This window comes from Globicephala melas, chromosome 13 (assembly GCF_963455315.2).
Source record: "Globicephala melas chromosome 13, mGloMel1.2, whole genome shotgun sequence".
NCBI lineage: Eukaryota > Metazoa > Chordata > Mammalia > Artiodactyla > Delphinidae > Globicephala > Globicephala melas.
Genome location: NC_083326.1, coordinates 63,969,192 through 63,987,767, shown reverse-complemented (window position 1 = coordinate 63,987,767; position 18,576 = coordinate 63,969,192). Strand labels below are relative to the sequence as shown.

At 50.2% G+C, this 18,576-nt stretch overlaps 1 protein-coding gene across 3 annotated transcripts; it reads left to right on the top strand.

Annotated features, from left to right (window-relative positions):
- Positions 1 to 212: 212 nt before the first annotated feature.
- Positions 213 to 17,936, top strand: YPEL1 (yippee like 1). Of its 3 annotated transcripts, XM_030836296.3 has the most exons (5): positions 230 to 374; positions 12,359 to 12,641; positions 13,944 to 13,987; positions 14,339 to 14,447; positions 15,147 to 17,936. In XM_030836296.3, exons 2-5 carry the CDS (start codon positions 12,435 to 12,437, stop codon positions 15,234 to 15,236), a joined length of 450 nt encoding a protein of 149 aa, XP_030692156.1. In that variant the 5' UTR covers positions 230 to 374; positions 12,359 to 12,434; the 3' UTR covers positions 15,237 to 17,936. The 3 variants fall into 3 exon arrangements, with proteins under 3 accessions (XP_030692153.1, XP_030692156.1, XP_030692155.1); XM_030836293.2 differs by lacking the exon at positions 15,147 to 17,936 and having other exon boundaries at positions 213 to 374; positions 14,339 to 14,599; XM_030836295.2 differs by lacking the exons at positions 230 to 374; positions 15,147 to 17,936 and adding an exon at positions 713 to 834 and having other exon boundaries at positions 14,339 to 14,599.
- The last annotated feature ends 640 nt before the right edge of the window (positions 17,937 to 18,576 follow it).

Genomic DNA, 18,576 nt, shown 5'->3' with positions numbered 1-18,576 from the left:
ACGTGCGCCCTGCCCTGCCCAGCCGAGGGCGAGCCGGCCGAGCTGTGGGCGGGGGCGCGCGGGACGGGGGCGCGCCGTCGGGGCGGGGCGAGGGGCGGGGCGCGCGGCGTGTCCGGGGGTAGGGGCGCGCGCTGATTGGTCGGCGCCGCGCTCCCAGGCCGTTAACGGCGGCGCGGCGGGGCAGCGGCTTCAAAACAAAGGGCAGGCGGCCCGGGGGCGGCGGCGGCGGCGGCGGACATGTCTCGCGCGCAGCTGGAGAGGCAACGGCCGCAGCGCGTCCCGGGCCGCGCCGGGGCCGCCGGAGAGCCGCGCCCGCGCTGAGCGAGGCCGGGCCGATGGGCGCTGCGGGCTGGGGCGCGGACCGGCGGGCGGCGGTGAGTAGGGCGGGCCCGGCGGGCGCACCGGGCGGTGTCGGCCGTGGGGCGGGGTCGCGCTGCGGCGAGACCACCTGCGTTCGGCGCGGACCGCGACTCCGGGTCAGGACCGTTTCCCCGGTTCTCCCTCCTCCCGCCCCTCCCCACCCCGCCCTAGAGAAGGCTCGGGAGGAGCCGCCCGCCTGACGGTAACAGGCTTTTCCCCTAAAAGAAAGGTCGCGCCTGGGGAGGGAAATGAGGACAAAAGGGGCCTCCCAGCGTGTTCACGGAAGGGGGGCGTTTCAAGTTGCCCACGTGAAGGGCGAGGCCGAAATGCCTCGCTCCGCATTCGTTCCCCACTTGTGGCACCGACTGAGTTTCACGGGCGCAGAGCCTGCAGGAGCCTGACTCCTCTCCCGGGCGGGGCCGGTCTCCAACGGGCATCGCCGGGAGTCCAGGTTACGTGTCAAGTTCTGCGTGGGTAAGGGCTGCAGTTCTGTCTTAGATGGACCACGGTGTGGACGACGTTGGCGTCCCCACCCCAAGCTTCTTCTGTGCAGTTGCATTTTTCTTCTGTATGAAATATACATACCTCAACCTGTTGTTTCCTTGCTAAGAATGTTATTCTTTCCACCCATAACCCTCAATCTCTTGAACTCCTACCCAGGCCTCCTTCCTCCGGGGATGGCCTTCAGGTGCGTGCCTGAGCAAGCTGCTGCTCTCCCTGCACCTGTGCCTGCTGCGGCCTCCGCTCTGCTCCAAGAGATGGAACACACGTTGGTTGAGCCCCTGCTCCTCCGCGACAGCTGTGCTTAATCCCGGTGTTGAGTGTTGCGATCCTGCCCGGGTCCCCCCGACCCTCGCCGTGGGACCTGGTCTGAGGGGAGCTAACTCAGGCTCTGGGAGCCCCTCCCGCTGCCTCCCCTTGCATCTCAGGGGCTAGAGTGTCTTCTGCGTGTGGGAGCCCCTCAGCCAGGACCAGGGGGACCCCATCTTAGCACAGCTGTAGCACAAGTCTTGGCCTGTAGTGGGCACTTTAAAAAAGTAACTGAATGATCTTAATCACCAATCTGATTAATTGTTTTTCTGATTTTATTTTTTTTAAATTTTATTTATTTTAGGCTGCACTGGGTCTTTGTTGCTGCGCGCGGGCTTTCTCTAGCTGTGGCGAGTGGGGGCTACTCTTCGTTGTGGTGCGCGGGCTTCTCGCAGTGGCTTGTTGCGGAGCCCGGTCTAGGTGTTCAGGCTTCAGTAGTTGTGGCACACGGGCTCAGTAGTTGTGGCTCTTGGGCTCTAGAGCGCAGGCTCAGTAGTTGTGGCGCATGGGCTTAGTTGCTCCATGGCATGTGGGATCTTCCCGGACCAGGGCCCAAACCCGTGTCCCCTGCATTGGCAGGCGGATTCTTAACCACTGCAGTCTCAGGGAAGTCCCCGTCTTTCTGATTTTAAATCAACTTCTTTATTTTGGAAACTTAGATTTACACAAAAGTTGCAAGGATAGTACAGACAGTCCCAACATGCCCCGCACTCCGTGTCCCCGGTGTTACCACCCCATGTTGCCATGGTATGTTTGCCAAAATTAAAAACTGTTAGAGGTATATGCCTTTGACTAAACTCCAGACATTACTTTTTCCATTTTTGAAGCACTAAAATTTATAAAGCTCTTTATGTTGAGAGCCTTTGACCCCTACCTGCCTTCACCAGGTTCCGCCAGGATCTTCTCAAGGGGCGGGGGTGGCCGGTACAGAGGGCAAGGACTTTCCATGCAGTGTCTTTTTCTCCCTGGTAGGCTGATGAGTGGAACATAGTTTCAAATATGAAGAAGCAGTAGAAGTTCCCTGCTTAAAACCTTCTCATCTCTGACACTTTATTTGCAAGTCACTTGCTTTTAACTTCTTAGAAAGTAGTTAGATCTGCTAATCAGCAAAACCTGCAGGGAGTGGGAATTGTGAGCAGAGAGTTGAGTGAGGGGAGGATGGAGAAAGTTCTGAACCACCAGGTCACTGGAGGCTGAGGGTTCCGGGGAGGGCAGTGTGAGGTGAATTCAGGAAAGAAGTCGAGAGAATGAGGTCCAGTCAGCTGCCGGCGACATCACTCCCGTGATAGTGGCACCGGCACTGCTGAAAGCCTGTCGCCGGTGATGGAGCCAAGCCACGTAGTAGTCCATACCTGGGAAGCCTGAGAACCAGGACCAGGGTTCCCCATGGGGTTTGTGAGGCGTTGAGACAGCTTGCCAACCCTCGGCTACTGCAACAGCAACCTGACACCTGGTGTGATTCTTGGGTCCTCCGTGGGACTCACGATTCACCCCCATTTTACAGACTGGGTACCAGCTCAGCTTGAGGCCCCACAGGCTCTGCGTGTGTGGCTTGGTTGGGTCGAGCCCCCTCAGCAGCCTGACTCCCGCAGCCACACGGGTCCCAAACCCCCAGCACCGGCCCCATTCTGGCTTCTCTCTGCCACTGTTTTTTCCCTTCCCTTCCCCAGCACAGGGATGCTTAATTATGTTTCAATTAGCATGTGCTTAATAAAATGGCGTAAGATTCCCAGGCTCTTTCCTCCCACTTCCAGCTGAAGACAGGGCAGCCCTCCCTCTGTCATGCCTGCATCTTCCCTTCTTAGCGAGGAAAAAGGCAACCTCTGCTAGGAGGCATCCCAGGGCCACGGCTGGGAAACTTAGTTAGTGGGAGAAATTAAAAAGAATGTATCACAGGTTCTTAGAAAAGAAAGGCTCAGTGCCAGCGCTCTCCTCAGCAGTCTGGTGGGAGGAGGTGGAGGCAGGCCACGCTGGGGGAATGAGGAAGCTGGTTACGGGGGGACGTGGGGGCAGCTGGTGGGGCATGAGGGCAGAGGGGGCTTCATCTGAGGGCGCAGGAGGCGGCCGGGAGAACTGAAGGAGTCTTCTCGCCCCTCCCAGCGGGTCCAGGAGTCCAGGAAGGCTGCGGTTCCAGGGACGTGGAAAAAAGCTTTTCACCCTGTAATTTAAGTAGGAAGTCCATGTGTGCGAAGGGAAGCTGGTACTGCCCGAAGCAAATTGTACACGTGCTGTTGCTCTTTGATGGACACCTTCCATGCCCCCCCCCCAACGCCTGTGGGCCCATGTGCTGTGTGTGTGTGTTTGTGATCAGTACCTACAGTTGGTATCAAAATCAAAAGTTACAAAAAAGTAGATGGTGAGAAGGAAGTGGCTGAGGCCCCACCTTAGAAACAGTTCCGATAAGTCCATCAGTGCGTTTGGCCAGTCTCTCTTGGTGAGACGGGAGATGGTTTCTAATCTCTCGTTATTACAGGCAATGTTGTAACAGCCTTTTCCGGGTTACTTTGCGGAATGCCGGCGATGGACCCTGGGCCTGGGGCCTGCGCCTGGGAGCGCCAGTGGGTGCTGCCAGATGGAAGTGATGTCCCAGGTGCCTTCGCCAGTGGGGTTGTCAACTTTTTAAAATTTTTGCCAACCTGCTAGGTTGTAAGACAGGTACAGTGTGCCTTTGGTTTGCATCCGTTTGTGATGTTCACACCTGCTCACGTGTCTACAGACACGTGTTTACAGGGGTCCAGGGTGTAGATTCTCAGCTTTGAATCCAGCTGCACAGCTTGCTTACTAGCTCTCGGGGTGTCCGTTTCCCTGTCTGAACGGTGGGACTAATCAGACCACTCGTGTCTTAGGGCTGCTGTTAATTCATGGGATTCTCATAGACCAGCAGCAGCCTGGGCCACAAGGCTCTTGGGCACCTCGTGATGGTGCTGGATGGGCTGCTCTCTCCTTGCTGGATGGGACAGGCGCGTGGGCAGCACCTTGGCCTTCTGAGCTGCGTTCTTCCCCACTGTTGCCAGCGCTGGAGCTTGTGCACCAGCCCCAGGGAGACCCGCTTCCCTGCCCGCCTGTGCCTCCGTCCCTCCCCGCAGCCAGATGGGCGAGGCAGGGCTGGGAGGACAAGTGAACCCGTATGGGGACGAGAAGGGCCGGGAGCCCACGCCCTCCCGGGAGTGTCAGCTGCTTGCTTGGGTGCTGGTTCTCAGGGTTTGTCTTTGGAAGCGTGGTAACAGCACCATATGGACATGGGCCTGATTTACGCTGTCTTAAAATAAATATCCATGCTTATTTTAGGAGAGAAACTTCTGGAATCCAGAATGTTGTTTTTGGCCTAAGAACTTACCCCACACTAACATCTTTGTGGGGTGGTGGCTGCTCCCCAAACCCCGGGGACACAGCGGCTGCAGTAGAAGTGAGGCACGTGATGCATTGCACCTCAGGTACAAAGGTGGGTCCTGACTTGTCAGCAGGTGTGGTTGGAAGAGCCCATCTGTGTACTGGTGGCTGGAGAACTTGGCCAGGATTTCCCTGCCTCGGGGACATCCAGCCTGAAAGCCTAGTTAAATCACGACATGCTTCTCTGTGACTGAGATCCAGCCAGGTTGAGCCGCTGCTCCGCTAGGACCCCTGGGAGGGCGGTGACAGGGGTGGAGGGCAGGACACAGAGGGCGGGACGCCAGGGTGGGCGTCACGCCAGGGAGGCACACCCAGCCTTTGAAGGGTGACTGTGGGTGCTGAGGATGGACCAGGCTCCACAAAGGTGACAGGGGCCCGAGAGTGGGGCTGCTCCGAGGGAAGGGGCGTTCAGGTAGGCCCCCGGCATGTGGGGGGCATTCACGGCATGGAGAAATTCAAAGAAACAGAAACACTTGGCAAGTTGCCACTTTATTTTATTTGCGGGATCTTAGTTCCCCAACCAGGGACTAAACCCAGGCCGCCTGCAGTGGGGGACGGAGTCCTAACTTCTGGACTGCCGGGGACGTCCTAAGTTGCCCCTTTAAATAAGAGTCGCCCCATCAGAGGCCACTCTGATTTAGAAATGAGGGGTGTCCTGCTTTCTAATTATGAGTCAGAGTGGTGTCATTTGTCTAAAGGATGGGCTAAGTGAAGGCCGTTTCTTTAGTCTCTGTTCAGGTCACTGGGAGCCATGCTTCTGCCACTAACGGGGCCCAGGACTCTGAAGGCCTGAACCACCAGGGATAAGAGAGGAGTTTATTCATTTAAGGGTCCTTTAAATACAAAGAGAAAAACTCAGGTGAAGATACTGAAACAGACAACATGTGTTCAGTCAGCACTGCAGTCAGAACAAGCGCTTTCCGTCCTTGCTAAGGCTGGTTTTTCTGTCCTGAGCCAGGATACCCCAGCCTTGGTGAGTCTGAATGACCCTGAAATGACCGCTCCCAGGCCGGCTCCGGCGCAGCACGAGCTTCCCTCTGGCTGCTTCTGGCCTCTGACGTGATGGAGTTCAGGACACGCCACCCCAACGTGTGGCACCTAGGCTTCCTGAGTATCTTAAGCTTGAAGGAGTTTGAGAAAACAGCAGAAGCGGGGTGGTCAGAGTGACCTTCTTCCCTGAACCCGGCCATGAAACTCCCCTTTGAGAGGGCCCCCTCCCTGCACCAGGAAGAGGGAAGGCAGGGAATTGGGGCCGAGAAATCTGTATAAACAAACCTTGTCTTGTCTTCCTAGTTACTCCTTCACCATGGACCACCCCAGCCCAAACCCCTCCAGCCTCATCAGTTCTTCACAAACTTATTGATTCCTTGTCTAAAAGGTATAAAAGCTTCCTGCTCCTGTTACTGTTAGTTTCATTTTCAGACCCAGCCAGGGACCCTAAGAGGGTCAAGGAAAACTTTCCCTCCCCTGCAGACACTTGTAAGATAAGTTCTAGACTCAAAGCTCTCTCTGCCTCGCTGACTCCCTGGCTCATTTGTACACACACATACACCCTCCTGGATTGTGATTTAAATTGCATTTAACAATTACTTTGGGGACGGTTCATATATTTACAGTATCTTCCAGTCCTGGTCATGATTTAGCTCTCCATTGCTTTAGGTTTTTATTATACCCCTCAGAGTTTTCTAATGTCCTCTGTAAAGGTGTTTCCGGTCTTTGAATGTGCTCTTAGATACTTTATTGTTACCCTGTTGTATGAGAGTATGTTTTCCCTTATAAGCCTTTTCTTGATTTACCAGCTGGCTGGGACTTCTGGTACCGTTGAATGGAAGTGGCAGTGTAGAGAGCATCCTGGTTTATTCCTGATGTCAAAGATAATGTTTTCTAAGTTTTACCATTAAGCATGAGGTTTGCTGTGAGTGGTTTTGGGATTTTTTTATTTGTTTGGTAGATGCCTCGTAAAAGGTAAGGAAGTTCTCTTACAATCTTAGTTTGTGTGGAATGTTTTTTAAATTGTGAATGGATGTTAAATTTTTGTTGAATGCTTTTTTTTTTTGCATCTATTGAGATAAACAGAACAATTGGTGGTAAATTTTTCTGATATTAAATGATCTTGCATTCCTGTGATAAAATCACCTTAATTATATTGTACCATCCTTTAAAATACTGCTAGACCCTGTTTGGTCATATTAGGATGTTTGCATCTTGGTTTCTTTGAAGAAACTTACAGTGAATTCCCTTTTTTTTTTTTTCCTGCACCGCGGGTCTTTCAGGATCTGTTCCCTGACCAGGGGTTGAACCGGGGCCACAGCAGTGAAAGCCCAGAATCCTAACCACTAGGTCACCAGGGAACTCCCCTGAATTCCATTCTTGTACTGCCCTGACCCAGGTTTGGTGTCAGTTTATGAATTCCATTCTTGTACTGCCCTGACCCAGGTTTGGTGTCAGTTTAAGCTACATCAGGTGGTTGGAGAGTGCTTCCCCTTTCTCTTTCCTGAAAGAGTTTGTGTTGGATTGGAATGAATTCTTCCTTGAAGTATGGTGGAACTCTTCAGGGAAGCTCCTTGCCTGTAGGTGTGTTTGATTTGCATTGATATGTGTGCATATTGGGGGAGGAGACTTTTTACCAGTGATTTGATTTCCTTGATGTTTATAGGATTATTCAGGTTTTCTATTTCTTCTTGAATCATATATTTTTTTATTTTTTATTTTTATTTTTATTTTTTTGAGGTATGCGGGCCTCTCACTGTTGTGGCCTCGCCTGTTGCAGAGCAAAGCCTCCGGAAGCGCAGGCTCAGCAGCCATGGCTCACAGGCCCAGCCGCTCCGCGACATGTGGGATCTTCCTGGGGCGCGAACCCGTGTCCCCTGCATCGGCAGGCAGACTCTCAACCACTGCGCCACCAGGGAAGCCCTTGAATCATATTTTTAACTTAATGTTTTCCAGTAATTTATCTGTGTGGTTTACATTTTCCAATATATTGACTTAAAGTGACCGCAGCACCTCTTCCCCATGAGACTTGCCCCCAGAAGGCATTTCTGATGGCTGGCTCTGCTGTCAGAGGTCATTAGTCTTTTCCGAGAATGCACATTTGCCTTGGCGATCCCCCCTAGTGGATCCAAGTTTTCCTTTTCTGTTTCAATATTTTTTTCCTATTTCTTTCCCTCCTTACATTTTTTGGGGGTTGTTTTCCTGTTACTTCTCAAACTTCTTAAAGATGGGTGTTTAGCTCATTAATTCCACCTGCTTATTTTCTAATAAGAGTCTACATTCCCCTTTAAGTTCTGGTAAGTACCTATTTTGTTATTGTTTAGTTCAAAATATTTTCTAATTTCCATTATTCTTAGACGCATGGGTATATAGAAGTACATTTCCTAAATTATAAACATATGAGGATTTTCTTTTTTTTTTCTTTTTTTTTTTTTGCGGTACGCGGGCCTCTCACTGTTGTGGCCTCTCCCGTTGCGGAGCACAGGCTCCGGACGCGCAGGCTCAGCAGCCATGGCTCACGGGCCCAGCCGCTCCGCGACATGTGGGATCTTCCTGGGGCGCGAACCCGTGTCCCCTGCATCGGCAGGTGGACTCTCAACCACTGTGCCACCAGGGAAGCCCGAGGGTTTTTCTAGTTATACTTTATTATTGATTTCTAATTTAATTGTATTGTGGTCATCAGAGAATATACTGTGGTTTCAGTCATTGAATTTGTTGAGATGTGCTGTGTGGTCAACTTTTGTAAATGTGTGCAGTAAATGAGTCTGTGGTTCTTAGATACAGTTTTCTACATGTATTTTAATTCCAGTTTCTTCATCACAATGTGCAAATCCTGTATATCTGCCCTCGTTTGTGTTGTTCTACCAGTTAGTGAAGGATGCAGTAAAATATATACTATATTTTATACAAATATATACTATGTATTTATATATACTAAATATACTATAAATATATAAATTACTATGTAAACTATTTATATACTACAATTACTAGTCCTATTTTGATTATAAATTTATCTCAAGGTTTTTTCAATTTTTGACTTACGTATTTTGAGACTGTGTTATTAGGTAACAAGATTTACGCTTGCTGTTTATCTCCCTGCTGTTTTATCTCATAAAGTTTTTCGATTAAATATTACTGTGTAGGGACTTCCCTGGTGGCACAGTGGTTAAGAATCCACCTGCCAATGCAGGGGACATGGGTTCGATCCCTGGTCCAGGAAGATCCCACATACCCCAGAGCAATTAAGCCCATATGCCACAACTACTGAAGCCTGTGTGCCACAACTACTGAAGCCTGTGTGCCACAACTACTGAAGCCTGTACACCTAGAGCCCGTGCTCTGCAACAAGAGAAGCCACTGCAGTGAGAAGCCCGCACACCACAACGAAGAGTAGCCGCTGCTCGTGGCAACTAGAGAAAGCCTGCGCGCAGCAACAGAGACCCAATACAGCCAAAAATAATTTTAAAAAATTTTAAAATGTTACTATATAAGCAAAATATGAATATATTTAATATAGTTTTTACTTTATTATTATTTTTCAATATTTGTTTTTAGTTTGGCTGCGCTGGGTCTTTGTTGTGGCATGCGGGCTTCTTAGTTGCGGCATGCAGGATCTAGTTCCCTGACCAGGAATCGAACCCGGGCCCCCTGCATTGGGAGTGCGGAGTCTTACCCACTGTACCACCAGGGAAGTCCCTTTACTTTATTATTTAAATATCTTTTTCTATCCTTTTGCTACTTTAACTTCTTTTTTTTGTTAATTTTTATTGAAATATAGTTGATCTACAATGTTGTATTAGTTTCAAGTATACAGCAGAATGATTCAGTTATACATATATACATATACTCATTCTTTTTCAGATATTTTTCCCTATATGGGAAAGATTACAGAATATTTAGTAGAGTTCTCTGTGCTATACAGCAGGTTCTTGTTGGTTATCTATTTATATATAGTAGATGTGTGTAAATTAATCCCAAGCTCCTAATTTATCCCTCCCCCCCGCAACCCCCTGCCCTACCTTTCCCCTTTGGGAACCATAAGTTTGTTTTCTAAGTCTGTGAGTCTGCTTCTGTTTTGTAAATTAGTTCATTTGTATCAGTTTTTAGATTGTACCTGTAAGTCGTATCATATAATAGTTATCTTTCTCTGTCTGACTTAACTTCACTTAGTATGATCATCTCTAAGTCAGTCCATGTTGCTGCAAGTGGCATTATTTCATTCTTTTTTATGGCTGAGTAATATTCCATTGTAGAAATATACCACATCTTCTTTATCCATTTATCTGTCGATGGACACTTAGGTTGCTTCTGTATCTTGTCTATTGTAAATAGTGCTGCAATGAACATTGGGGTGCATGTATCTCTTCAAAGTATGATTTTCTTCGGATATTTGCCCAGGAGTGGGATTGTTGGATCATATGGTAGCTCTGTTTTTAGTTTTTAAGAAACCTTCATACCGTTCGCAATAGTGGCTGCACCAATTTACATTCCCACCAACAGTGTAGGAGGGCTCCCTTTTCTCCACATCCTCACCAACATTTGTTATTTGTGTTCTTTTTGATGATAGCCATTCTGACAGGTGTGAGGTGATATCTCATTGTGGTTTTGATTTGCATTTTTCTATTTTAACTTCTTTGTGTGAATCACATACATACAAGATATCCATAAAACAAATATACTGTTAGCAAATAATTATGATTCATAGGTCTGTGTTGCCACCACCCAGGTTCTAGCCATATCTTTTTATCCTTTCTGCATCCTTGTTTAAGGTGTGTGTCTCATAAGTAGCATCTAGATAAAGTTTGTTTTCTGTCTAGTTGAAACCTTCAACTCTAACATTTAGTTCATTTATATTTAATATATGCATTGAAATATTTGGGTTTAAATCTTCCTTCTGTTGTTGTGCTTCCTGTTCTTCCCATGGTGTTTTTCCTCCCTTCCTCACCTCCCTTTACAGGTTTGGAAGTTATACACCTGCTCTTTGTTCTTGCAGACGTTTCATCAGAAATTACAACATTTATCCTTAATGTACCAGAATCTACATTTAATCCATACGTGGGTCTTCTTTTTTGGACAGTACCCAGACTCTGGGAGTCATTGGTCTGCGCCTTCACCCTGGCTTCTCCTGCTCACATATCATGAGCAGATCTCTTCAAAGTTCTGTGAGACGCTGCTGCTCTGCCCACCTGCACATTGACCATTTTCTTTACTCACCATTCTGCCTTCTTTTAGAGTCTGAAGTTTAGACTTTAGTGGGGGTTTTTTGTTTTGTTTTTCTGTCTGAATCATATCCTTGGATTTCCTTTAGAGATATTTTGCAGAAGTCAAACTTTTTAGTTGTCTGCAAATGTCATTTCCTGAATTCTTTTTATTTATTTATCTATCTATCTATCTATCTATTTATTTATTTATGGCTGTGTTGGGTCTTCGTTGCTGCGCGCAGGCTTTCTCTAGTTGCGTCAAGCAGGGGCTGCTCTTCATTCCAGTGTGTGGGCTTCTCACTGAGGTGGCTTCTCTTGTTGTGGAGCACGGACTCTAGGTGCATGGGCTTCAGTAGTTGTGGCTCGCGGGCTCTAGACCGCAGGCTCAGTAGTTGTGGCGCACAGGCCTAGTTGCTCTGCGGCATGTGGGATCTTCCCGGACCAGGGCTTGAACCCGTGTCCCCTGCATTGGCAGGCGGATTCTTAACCACTGTGCCACCAGGGAAGCCCCCATTTCCTGAATTCTTGAAAGATATTTTCACTGCATGTAGAATTCTGGGAAAGCAGTTATTATCTTTCAGGACTTTACAGGTACCTTCCCCTACTGCCTTCTGGGTTCCACTGTTTTACTTGGGAAGTTGCTGTTGAAAAGTAATTTTCCCTTCCTTTCTGGATGCTTCTAAGACTTTTTTTCTTTTTTCTTTGGTGTTGCTGCAGTTTCACTATTAGGTGATCAGGTGTGGCTTTTTTATTTATCTTGCTTGGGATTGTTGGACTTGTCTGTGGATTGGTGTCTTTCTTCAGTTCTGGAATCACCTCCTCATCTCCTCACATAGTGCCTCTGCCCCATTTTCCTCTCACTTTACCTTCTGTAAATCCACACACATCTGTGCTTTTGCTGTCAGATCCAAGAAGTCACTGCCAAATCCAACATCATGAAGATTATTCCCTACATTTTCTTCTAAGGGTCTTACAGTTTTTACATTTAGTTCCTTGATCCATTTTGAGTGCATTTTTGTATATGGTGTGAGGCAGGGGTCCAACTTCATTCTTTCACATGTCAATATCTTGTTTTCCCACACCGTTTGTTGAAAAGACTGTTCTTTCCACATTGAATGGTTGTGACACCCTTGTTGAAAAATCACTTGACTTTATATGTGAGGGTTTACTTCTGGACTGACACATAATTTCTCAGAGATTAATACTGGATCCATCACACACGTATTCATAAATGTCATGGTGCTTTGAGTCGCCAGTTCCATTGTTTGGGACAAGATGTATGCAGTGCTGCTGGCCTCACTCAGATGGGAGTCATGTTGGCTGCTGTTTCACATTTTCTGAAGCCACACAATATAAGATGTATTTGGGCAAAAGTTTTCTCAAATTATTTATATGTAAAACTAGTTCACCTGCCACTTCCAACTAAATTTAGAATGGCTAAGCCATGATTAGCTATTAGTGTTTTATGTACTCATATTACTATTGAAGTATTAGATCTTTAACGTCTAGGCCTGCACTTCCCTTCTTCACAACAGGCTTCCTAAACACACTTTTTGTGTTTCATTCTCTCTGTGACCCTCTGCTCTGTGTTGACTTGTTGACAGGTTGTGGCGTTTTTCTCTCACCCCAGCTGTGTGGACAGAGCCACACGCCCTCTGAACAACAACGGCTCTTGCGTGCATGTTCCAGTGTTTCTTCTGTCAGAGAGCCCAGCAGAGCTGCAGCTCCTCCCGTGCCAGCCCTGAGCTGAGCCAGGAGTGCCCAGCGGAGATGGTGAAAATGACAAGGTCCAAAACTTTCCAAGCGTATCTGCCAAACTGCCACCGAACGTACAGTTGTGTCCACTGCAGGGCCCACCTGGCCAATCACGATGAGCTGATCTCCAAGGCAAGTGTCTGGTCAAGAACTCGGTAGGCTGTCCTCAGCCATGATCACTGAGCCTAAGTGTAGACAAATACTGAACCACCCCATGGCCTCCTGGGTTTGCTGGGCCCAGAATGTCTGGAGCCCTGTGGATGGCACTGAGGGAAATTGTGTGTGTGAGTGAGGGCAGCTACATCGTGGTCTTGGCCGAGTGGTGGGTTTTGGGGGCCAGGCCACGGGCCTCTGAAGATCCCACAGTAAGATGAGTCAGTGACTTGTAAGAGCAGTTAAATTCATGTAAAGCCAGGGGACGTGGACAGTACAAAGGAAGCCTGGAAAATCTGTGGAAATAGTTTCATAATAAGGGAATTAAGAAAATTTTAAAACTCAGAATAGTTAAGAAGAGAAGAGGCTGCCTTGGGGGCAATTGGATCTTTCAGGAAAGAGCCTGGGAGGGAAGCTCTGCCAGGGCCACGGCGCTGTGGGGGCCACGAGCAGCCCCCTGGGGGTGAAGAGGGCAGGACCTGCCTCATTGCCTTGAACTCTTGACTAGCAGTTTGTCCTGTTTATAACCAACCACTTGGGAACATTTAAAACAATCCCTCGGGAGACAGTGATTGTCCTCCCTCCCCGTGCTTGTGGGTCACGACCCCCACCCGTCCTCTAAGTCTGCCTCCCTGGGCAGGAGCCTTCTGCTCCTTTGAAAACAAAGTCATCAAGAAGTTTCTGGAATCCATGCTTAGGCCTCTTGTTTCAGGCAGTTAGAACATCATCTCTGTACTTGTGATAAGGAAGTGACAGGGTCCTTTTTTCGGGGGCAGACACACGTGCGGCTTGCAGGATCTTAGTTCCCTGACCAGGGATGGAACCCGTGCCCCGTGTAGTGGAAGTGCAGAGTCCTAACCACTGGACCACCAGGGAAGTCCTGGGTCCATCATCTTAAGGGAAAGCCATCAGATAAGGTGGTGTCTGTGCCATCACTGCTTCTGTGGCCCCTCTGTGCATTCAGAAGTTTCAGTGGAAGGGCAGCCCCTCAGCACCAGCTTCGGAGGGAGAGCTGCTCCGGGGCCTCCAGATCGGCCGTGTAGCTCAGGCACTGCTCTGGCCACACGGTGGGGGGAGTGGGTTGTTAGTGTCGAAAAGGAATTTGAGGTGCTTCTTTCAAAGGACCCCAAAGCCAGTAGTAAGCTGTTCTTTAAAATAATCAAGCACAGAGGCCCTCTGGGTGGAGCCGCCCCGACGTGGCCTCGCGTTCCAGCTGGTGATGAATGGCGTCACTTCCATCTGACCACGACAAAGCCTTTAACCCCTCTTTCTTCTTTGCAGTCCTTTCAGGGAAGTCAGGGACGAGCCTACCTCTTCAACTCAGTGTGAGTATCGCTGCCTTGGCCTCGCCAGTGCCGTGTCTGCCACCAGGCCCCGCATGCTGCTTCTGAGAGCCTGCCAGTGCTCGCTGCCATCGAGGGCTCAGAAAAGCAGATGCTTTTTTCCCAGGCTGGGTGTGGTTTGTTTCCCACTGGGGTAGATCTTGATTTCCACCGAGACAGCAGGACTGTGGGCCCCTCCCCACAGCCTGTCCCATCCTGGATTCTCGGGGGAGGCAAGAAGTTGTTCAAAGGTGGGGGGAGTCAGGAAGGACACCCTGTATCCTGGGAACAGGTGGTGGGGGCGGAACTGTGGGCCCGGGGCCCCATGAGGGTCCCAGCGCCTCCTCCCCACAGGGTGAACGTGGGCTGCGGCCCTGCGGAGGAGCGGGTCCTTCTCACCGGCCTGCATGCCGTGGCGGACATCTACTGTGAGAACTGCAAGACCACACTTGGGTGGAAATACGTGAGTGACCGCGGGTCCGCTGTAATAAAGAACACATTCCCTGTGGAAACAAAACATGCCAGGAAGCGGGATAGGTGCTGCCAGTCAAGGAACATGTTTAAAAACCACACCTTTTAGAGTCCATGGACTGGGGGAGGGAGGGATGGTCACCAGCCAGGTGGGAGGTGGGGGACTGGACATGACCCTGCAGTTGTGCTCACAGCAGACCCCTCGGGGCCCACCCCCAGGACCCGCCTGGGCCCTGGGCCCTGGTCCTGTCCCACACACCACCCACCCCCAGACTCCAGCACGGGGTGGGGGCTGTGTCTGAGCCACTGCATCCCTCGCCCCCGAGAAGGGCCTTCCCCTGTCCACCATCTGTGACCCTGAGGACTTCACTCCCCTGTATCTGGAGTCCCGGGAAGGAGGCCTTTGCTTGGCTTCCCTTCCCAAACTGTCCTGCACATGGTCGGTACTCAGTAACAAACTTGAATCAGTAGTTCCCGACAAGTTTCACCATCATTCTGCGAGTCCAGGCCAGACCTGCCCTGCTCCTGAGGGCTGGTCACCCAGATAGCCACCCCTCCCCCGCCCTGGACCACACGGCGCAAGGGGCGTCTGGGGAGACGTGATACTGCAGTTATTTTCTTTGCAAAGTGTAAAATGAAGTTGAAAAACAAAACCGATTCTGTCCTGAAACCTTGTCTCTCTCTTTTCAAGGAACACGCCTTTGAGAGCAGTCAGAAATATAAGGAAGGAAAATTTATCATTGAGCTTGCTCACATGATCAAAGACAATGGTTGGGAGTAAAGTGAAAACTTCCTGTTCTCTTTTGAATACGATTTTGTGAAAAAGACGGTATAAGTAATGGAAACATAGGCACATCTGATGGCAGTGTTTCTTGAACTCGAGCCTCACAGGCGGCCTCTCCAGGCCAATCCCCTGGGTAAGGCGTCCCTCTGATCTGTGTCTTCTTCAATAACACGGTTATTTCTGAAAAGTTTCAATGCCCTTTTTCTAATTTCTCAAGATGTAGAGAAAAGACCTAACCAACTGGTGACTTATCCATCCAGCTAACACCTTCTTTAACCAATGCCTTTAAGATAGTATGGCTGTGCTCTTTCGTGTTTGATAGAAAACCAGACCGAAGCCCCAAAGCCCACAGGGAGGTCTCTTCGGAGAGCCAGGTTCCCCTCTTGTTTGGAGAGAAGGTATGGTAACTTCTCCCCGATTCGCGGAACAACAACGTTGGTTATTCTTCTTGCAGATGAGCTGTGAGGGCAGTGCTTACTTAGGAATCTCTCAGAAATCTATGAATCTATGCACCAAGGGTGTTTTTAGCCTTGTTCAAAAACAGAGGCCACCAGTAATAACATTTTAGATAAGCTATAGAGAAATGCGTCTAATGTAACATGTTTATTTAAGCCAGTAGCTTCCTTATCTCACAGGCGAGTGAACGAGTCGTTAGCAGAGACGGTCTTGGGCCAGTGTGCAGGCCCAGGCCCAGGCCCATGGGGGCTCCAGGTCAGGCACTGGGCGGCTGGTCCATGGAGTTAAGAGTGGAACGCGCTGGACCAAGGGAAATCAGGTTTCCTTTTCTACTCTGATGTACTTGAAAAAAAAGAATTATTTTTTGCATATTTGAAAGAGGCCAGAGCAGGCTAAGCTTCCAAATTTAACATTTGCCAGATAGTTTTAAAATTTTGGAAAAGGTTACAGTTGGAAGACAGGTTTAAACTTTGCAGTGAAGATGTTTGGTTTGCTCAACAGGTCCCCGTGCCTCCCTGGTTCTGTCCTGTGGGCCGACACAGGCAAGGCCCAGCAGCCGGCCTCCCGAGTCCTGCGTTTCTGCCACAGGTTCAAGTTCCGACTTACTGTGCCTATGCACAGAGTGGGCACCACCCACGGGTTTTGGCCGCTTTGCAGAGAATGGAGGCCAAAAGGCATTCCCACAACAGTTTTCGTTTTCAGTGTTCTACCTGGCTCTGGCCAGTGGGCCCAGCCTGCCACTGGGCGTCTGGGGGCCATCAGTGTGGTCACCGGGTCATGAGACTCCCGGGACCCCAGTGCTGAGGGTCAGAGAGAGGGCTGAGGGCGGGGGGAAGAGAGGAGGGTACAGGCCGGCTCCCAAACTCCTTCAGACGAGGTTAGTCCTATGGCCACAAGCGTGAGCTGGCTGGGGACAGAGAGGGACTGGCTGCCAGTTGGTGGGTGGCCCTCCCCTGACCCCCAGCCACTCACCTGGGCTTCCCTTTGACACCATCTCTGCCTGGACCTGCAGCCTGGATCGTGGGGAGTGCGCTGCCTGCCGGGTCGTCCACGAGGGTGACCAGCGGGCCTGAATGCATCTCAAGTTGCCAAGGGAAGTGCTTGGCACAGCGCAGACCTCCACTGCAGGCACTCTGCCGCCTCCCAAGCTGGGCCCTGGGCCTGGTCCTCAGTGCCCCGTGAAGGCCCAGCCAGCACCTTCCCTGAGACGTGAGTACAAATCCCTGAGACCCCACCTGAGCCAGCGGCTCCTCAGCCGGGCCTCCTCCCCAAGCTTCAGCCTGTGGCCCAGCTGCTTCTCCAAAAGATGCTTCCTGACGCTGAGGAACCTCCTAAAATTCCTTTGTATACACTCAACTTATATTTAGAGGTTTTGTATGTTCTGGGCACAGTTACTGCTCCTCTGCTCTGAGCACTTTGGTTTTGTGCCGTCTCTGTGGTGGCATCGAAGTGTTTTTACCAGTGGTCCATGATGACTTTTGTATTTTTGTAGCTGACACCAACAAAGACTCTTAACACTTTTCTTGTTAGTCTTCTGCAAAATCCGAGCTCCTTTTGAAACCAAATGAACTGACCGTGAGCAGCTTCGAGGACGGACACTCACGAGACCTGGTCAAGTGCTGGGATGCGCCACCCTTTTAAATTCCTAAACAGTAAATATCACCCTGTGACTTTTATTTATTTAAGATATTTTTTTTCCTTGCGAAGAGTGGGAGGTGATGCCAGGATTATAAATGCATTTAAGTTAAACTATGTAATGTCTTCTGCACAGTACATATACAGTATTTTTATACCTTAATGCTTATTCTTGATGGCATCTGTCAGATATTAGGAGGGATCAGAAATGGGAGTTGTTTAAAAAGTCGTTTAATTTACCTGATAACCTCACCAGGGAATTAACAAAATCTGAATGTTTTTAATGTCTAGAAAACTACAATTTAAGCTCAAAACGACCTACAGAAATGTAAACCCTCATTTGTCAAAGACTCTGGGCAGGCCTGTCCTTCACTGTGGGTGGCACCGCGGGGCTGCAGCCCAGGGTGGCTGGCCTTCCCTCAGGGCAGTTGGGCATGGCTGCCAGACAGACGGATGGACAGAAGCCCAGGCCAGCCCAAAGGTTTGCCCCTCAAGCAGGACTGCCAAGCTCACATGCACAGGCTTCCTCTGGCCCCACGTCCGGCTCTCCGTCCTCTGTCTGTGAGGTTTAAAAATAAAGCTTCCAACATCCAATGTCTCCTAGTTAGCGGCATCACGGGTCTCGTGACCTGACGGGGTAGCCAAGGAGCTGCTGAGGGTGGAGCCCCCAATCTGGGGGTCCAGGCGCCCTAGGCAAGCGTCCCTGTGTGGCCCACAAGGGCACTTAGGCTGGCCGTCACCAGGCCCGGCCACCTCCTCCCCGTGACCCCAGCTCCCGGAGACAGCACGGGCGTGTAAGCCCCTCAGTGGAGAGGGTTGGGAAGACGTGAGGGACGGCAGCCTGGCCCAAGGCATCGGGGGAATGGAAAGGTCACCGTCGAGCCCAGGTCCCAGCTGATGGTCGTGGGCAGGGGCCTCGGAGGACGGGCTGCACGGTGGGTCCGTGTGCAGGGAAGGCACCACCATCCGTGGGGACCTGCACATGAGGCTCAGAGGAGGCAAGTGAGACAGGCCCAGGGCTCAGAAGCAGAGACGCGGAAAGAGCCACAGTACCTTCTAGAAGTAAGAGCTGTTGGCACTCACTGACGTGAGGTTTCGGGTGAGGCAGGAAAGGAGAGAAACGGGACCAGAGCCCAAGGGGGTGGTGGCCTTGCTGACCCGAGGACACAAGTGCTGAGTAGGGGAGGGCAGTGATGACCCTGTTGGCCTTGCAGAGGGAGTAGACGGGCCCTGGGAGGAGGCAGCT

Coding starts and splice junctions, on each gene's coding strand:
- YPEL1 (XM_030836293.2), top strand. CDS start 12,435: ATGTTCCAGTGTTTCTTCTGTCAGAGAGCCCAGCAGAGCTGCAGCTCC. Junction 12,642..13,943: donor ACGATGAGCTGATCTCCAAG/GCAAGTGTCTGG, acceptor TCTTCTTTGCAG/TCCTTTCAGGGAAGTCAGGG. Junction 13,988..14,338: donor GCCTACCTCTTCAACTCAGT/GTGAGTATCGCT, acceptor TCCTCCCCACAG/GGTGAACGTGGGCTGCGGCC.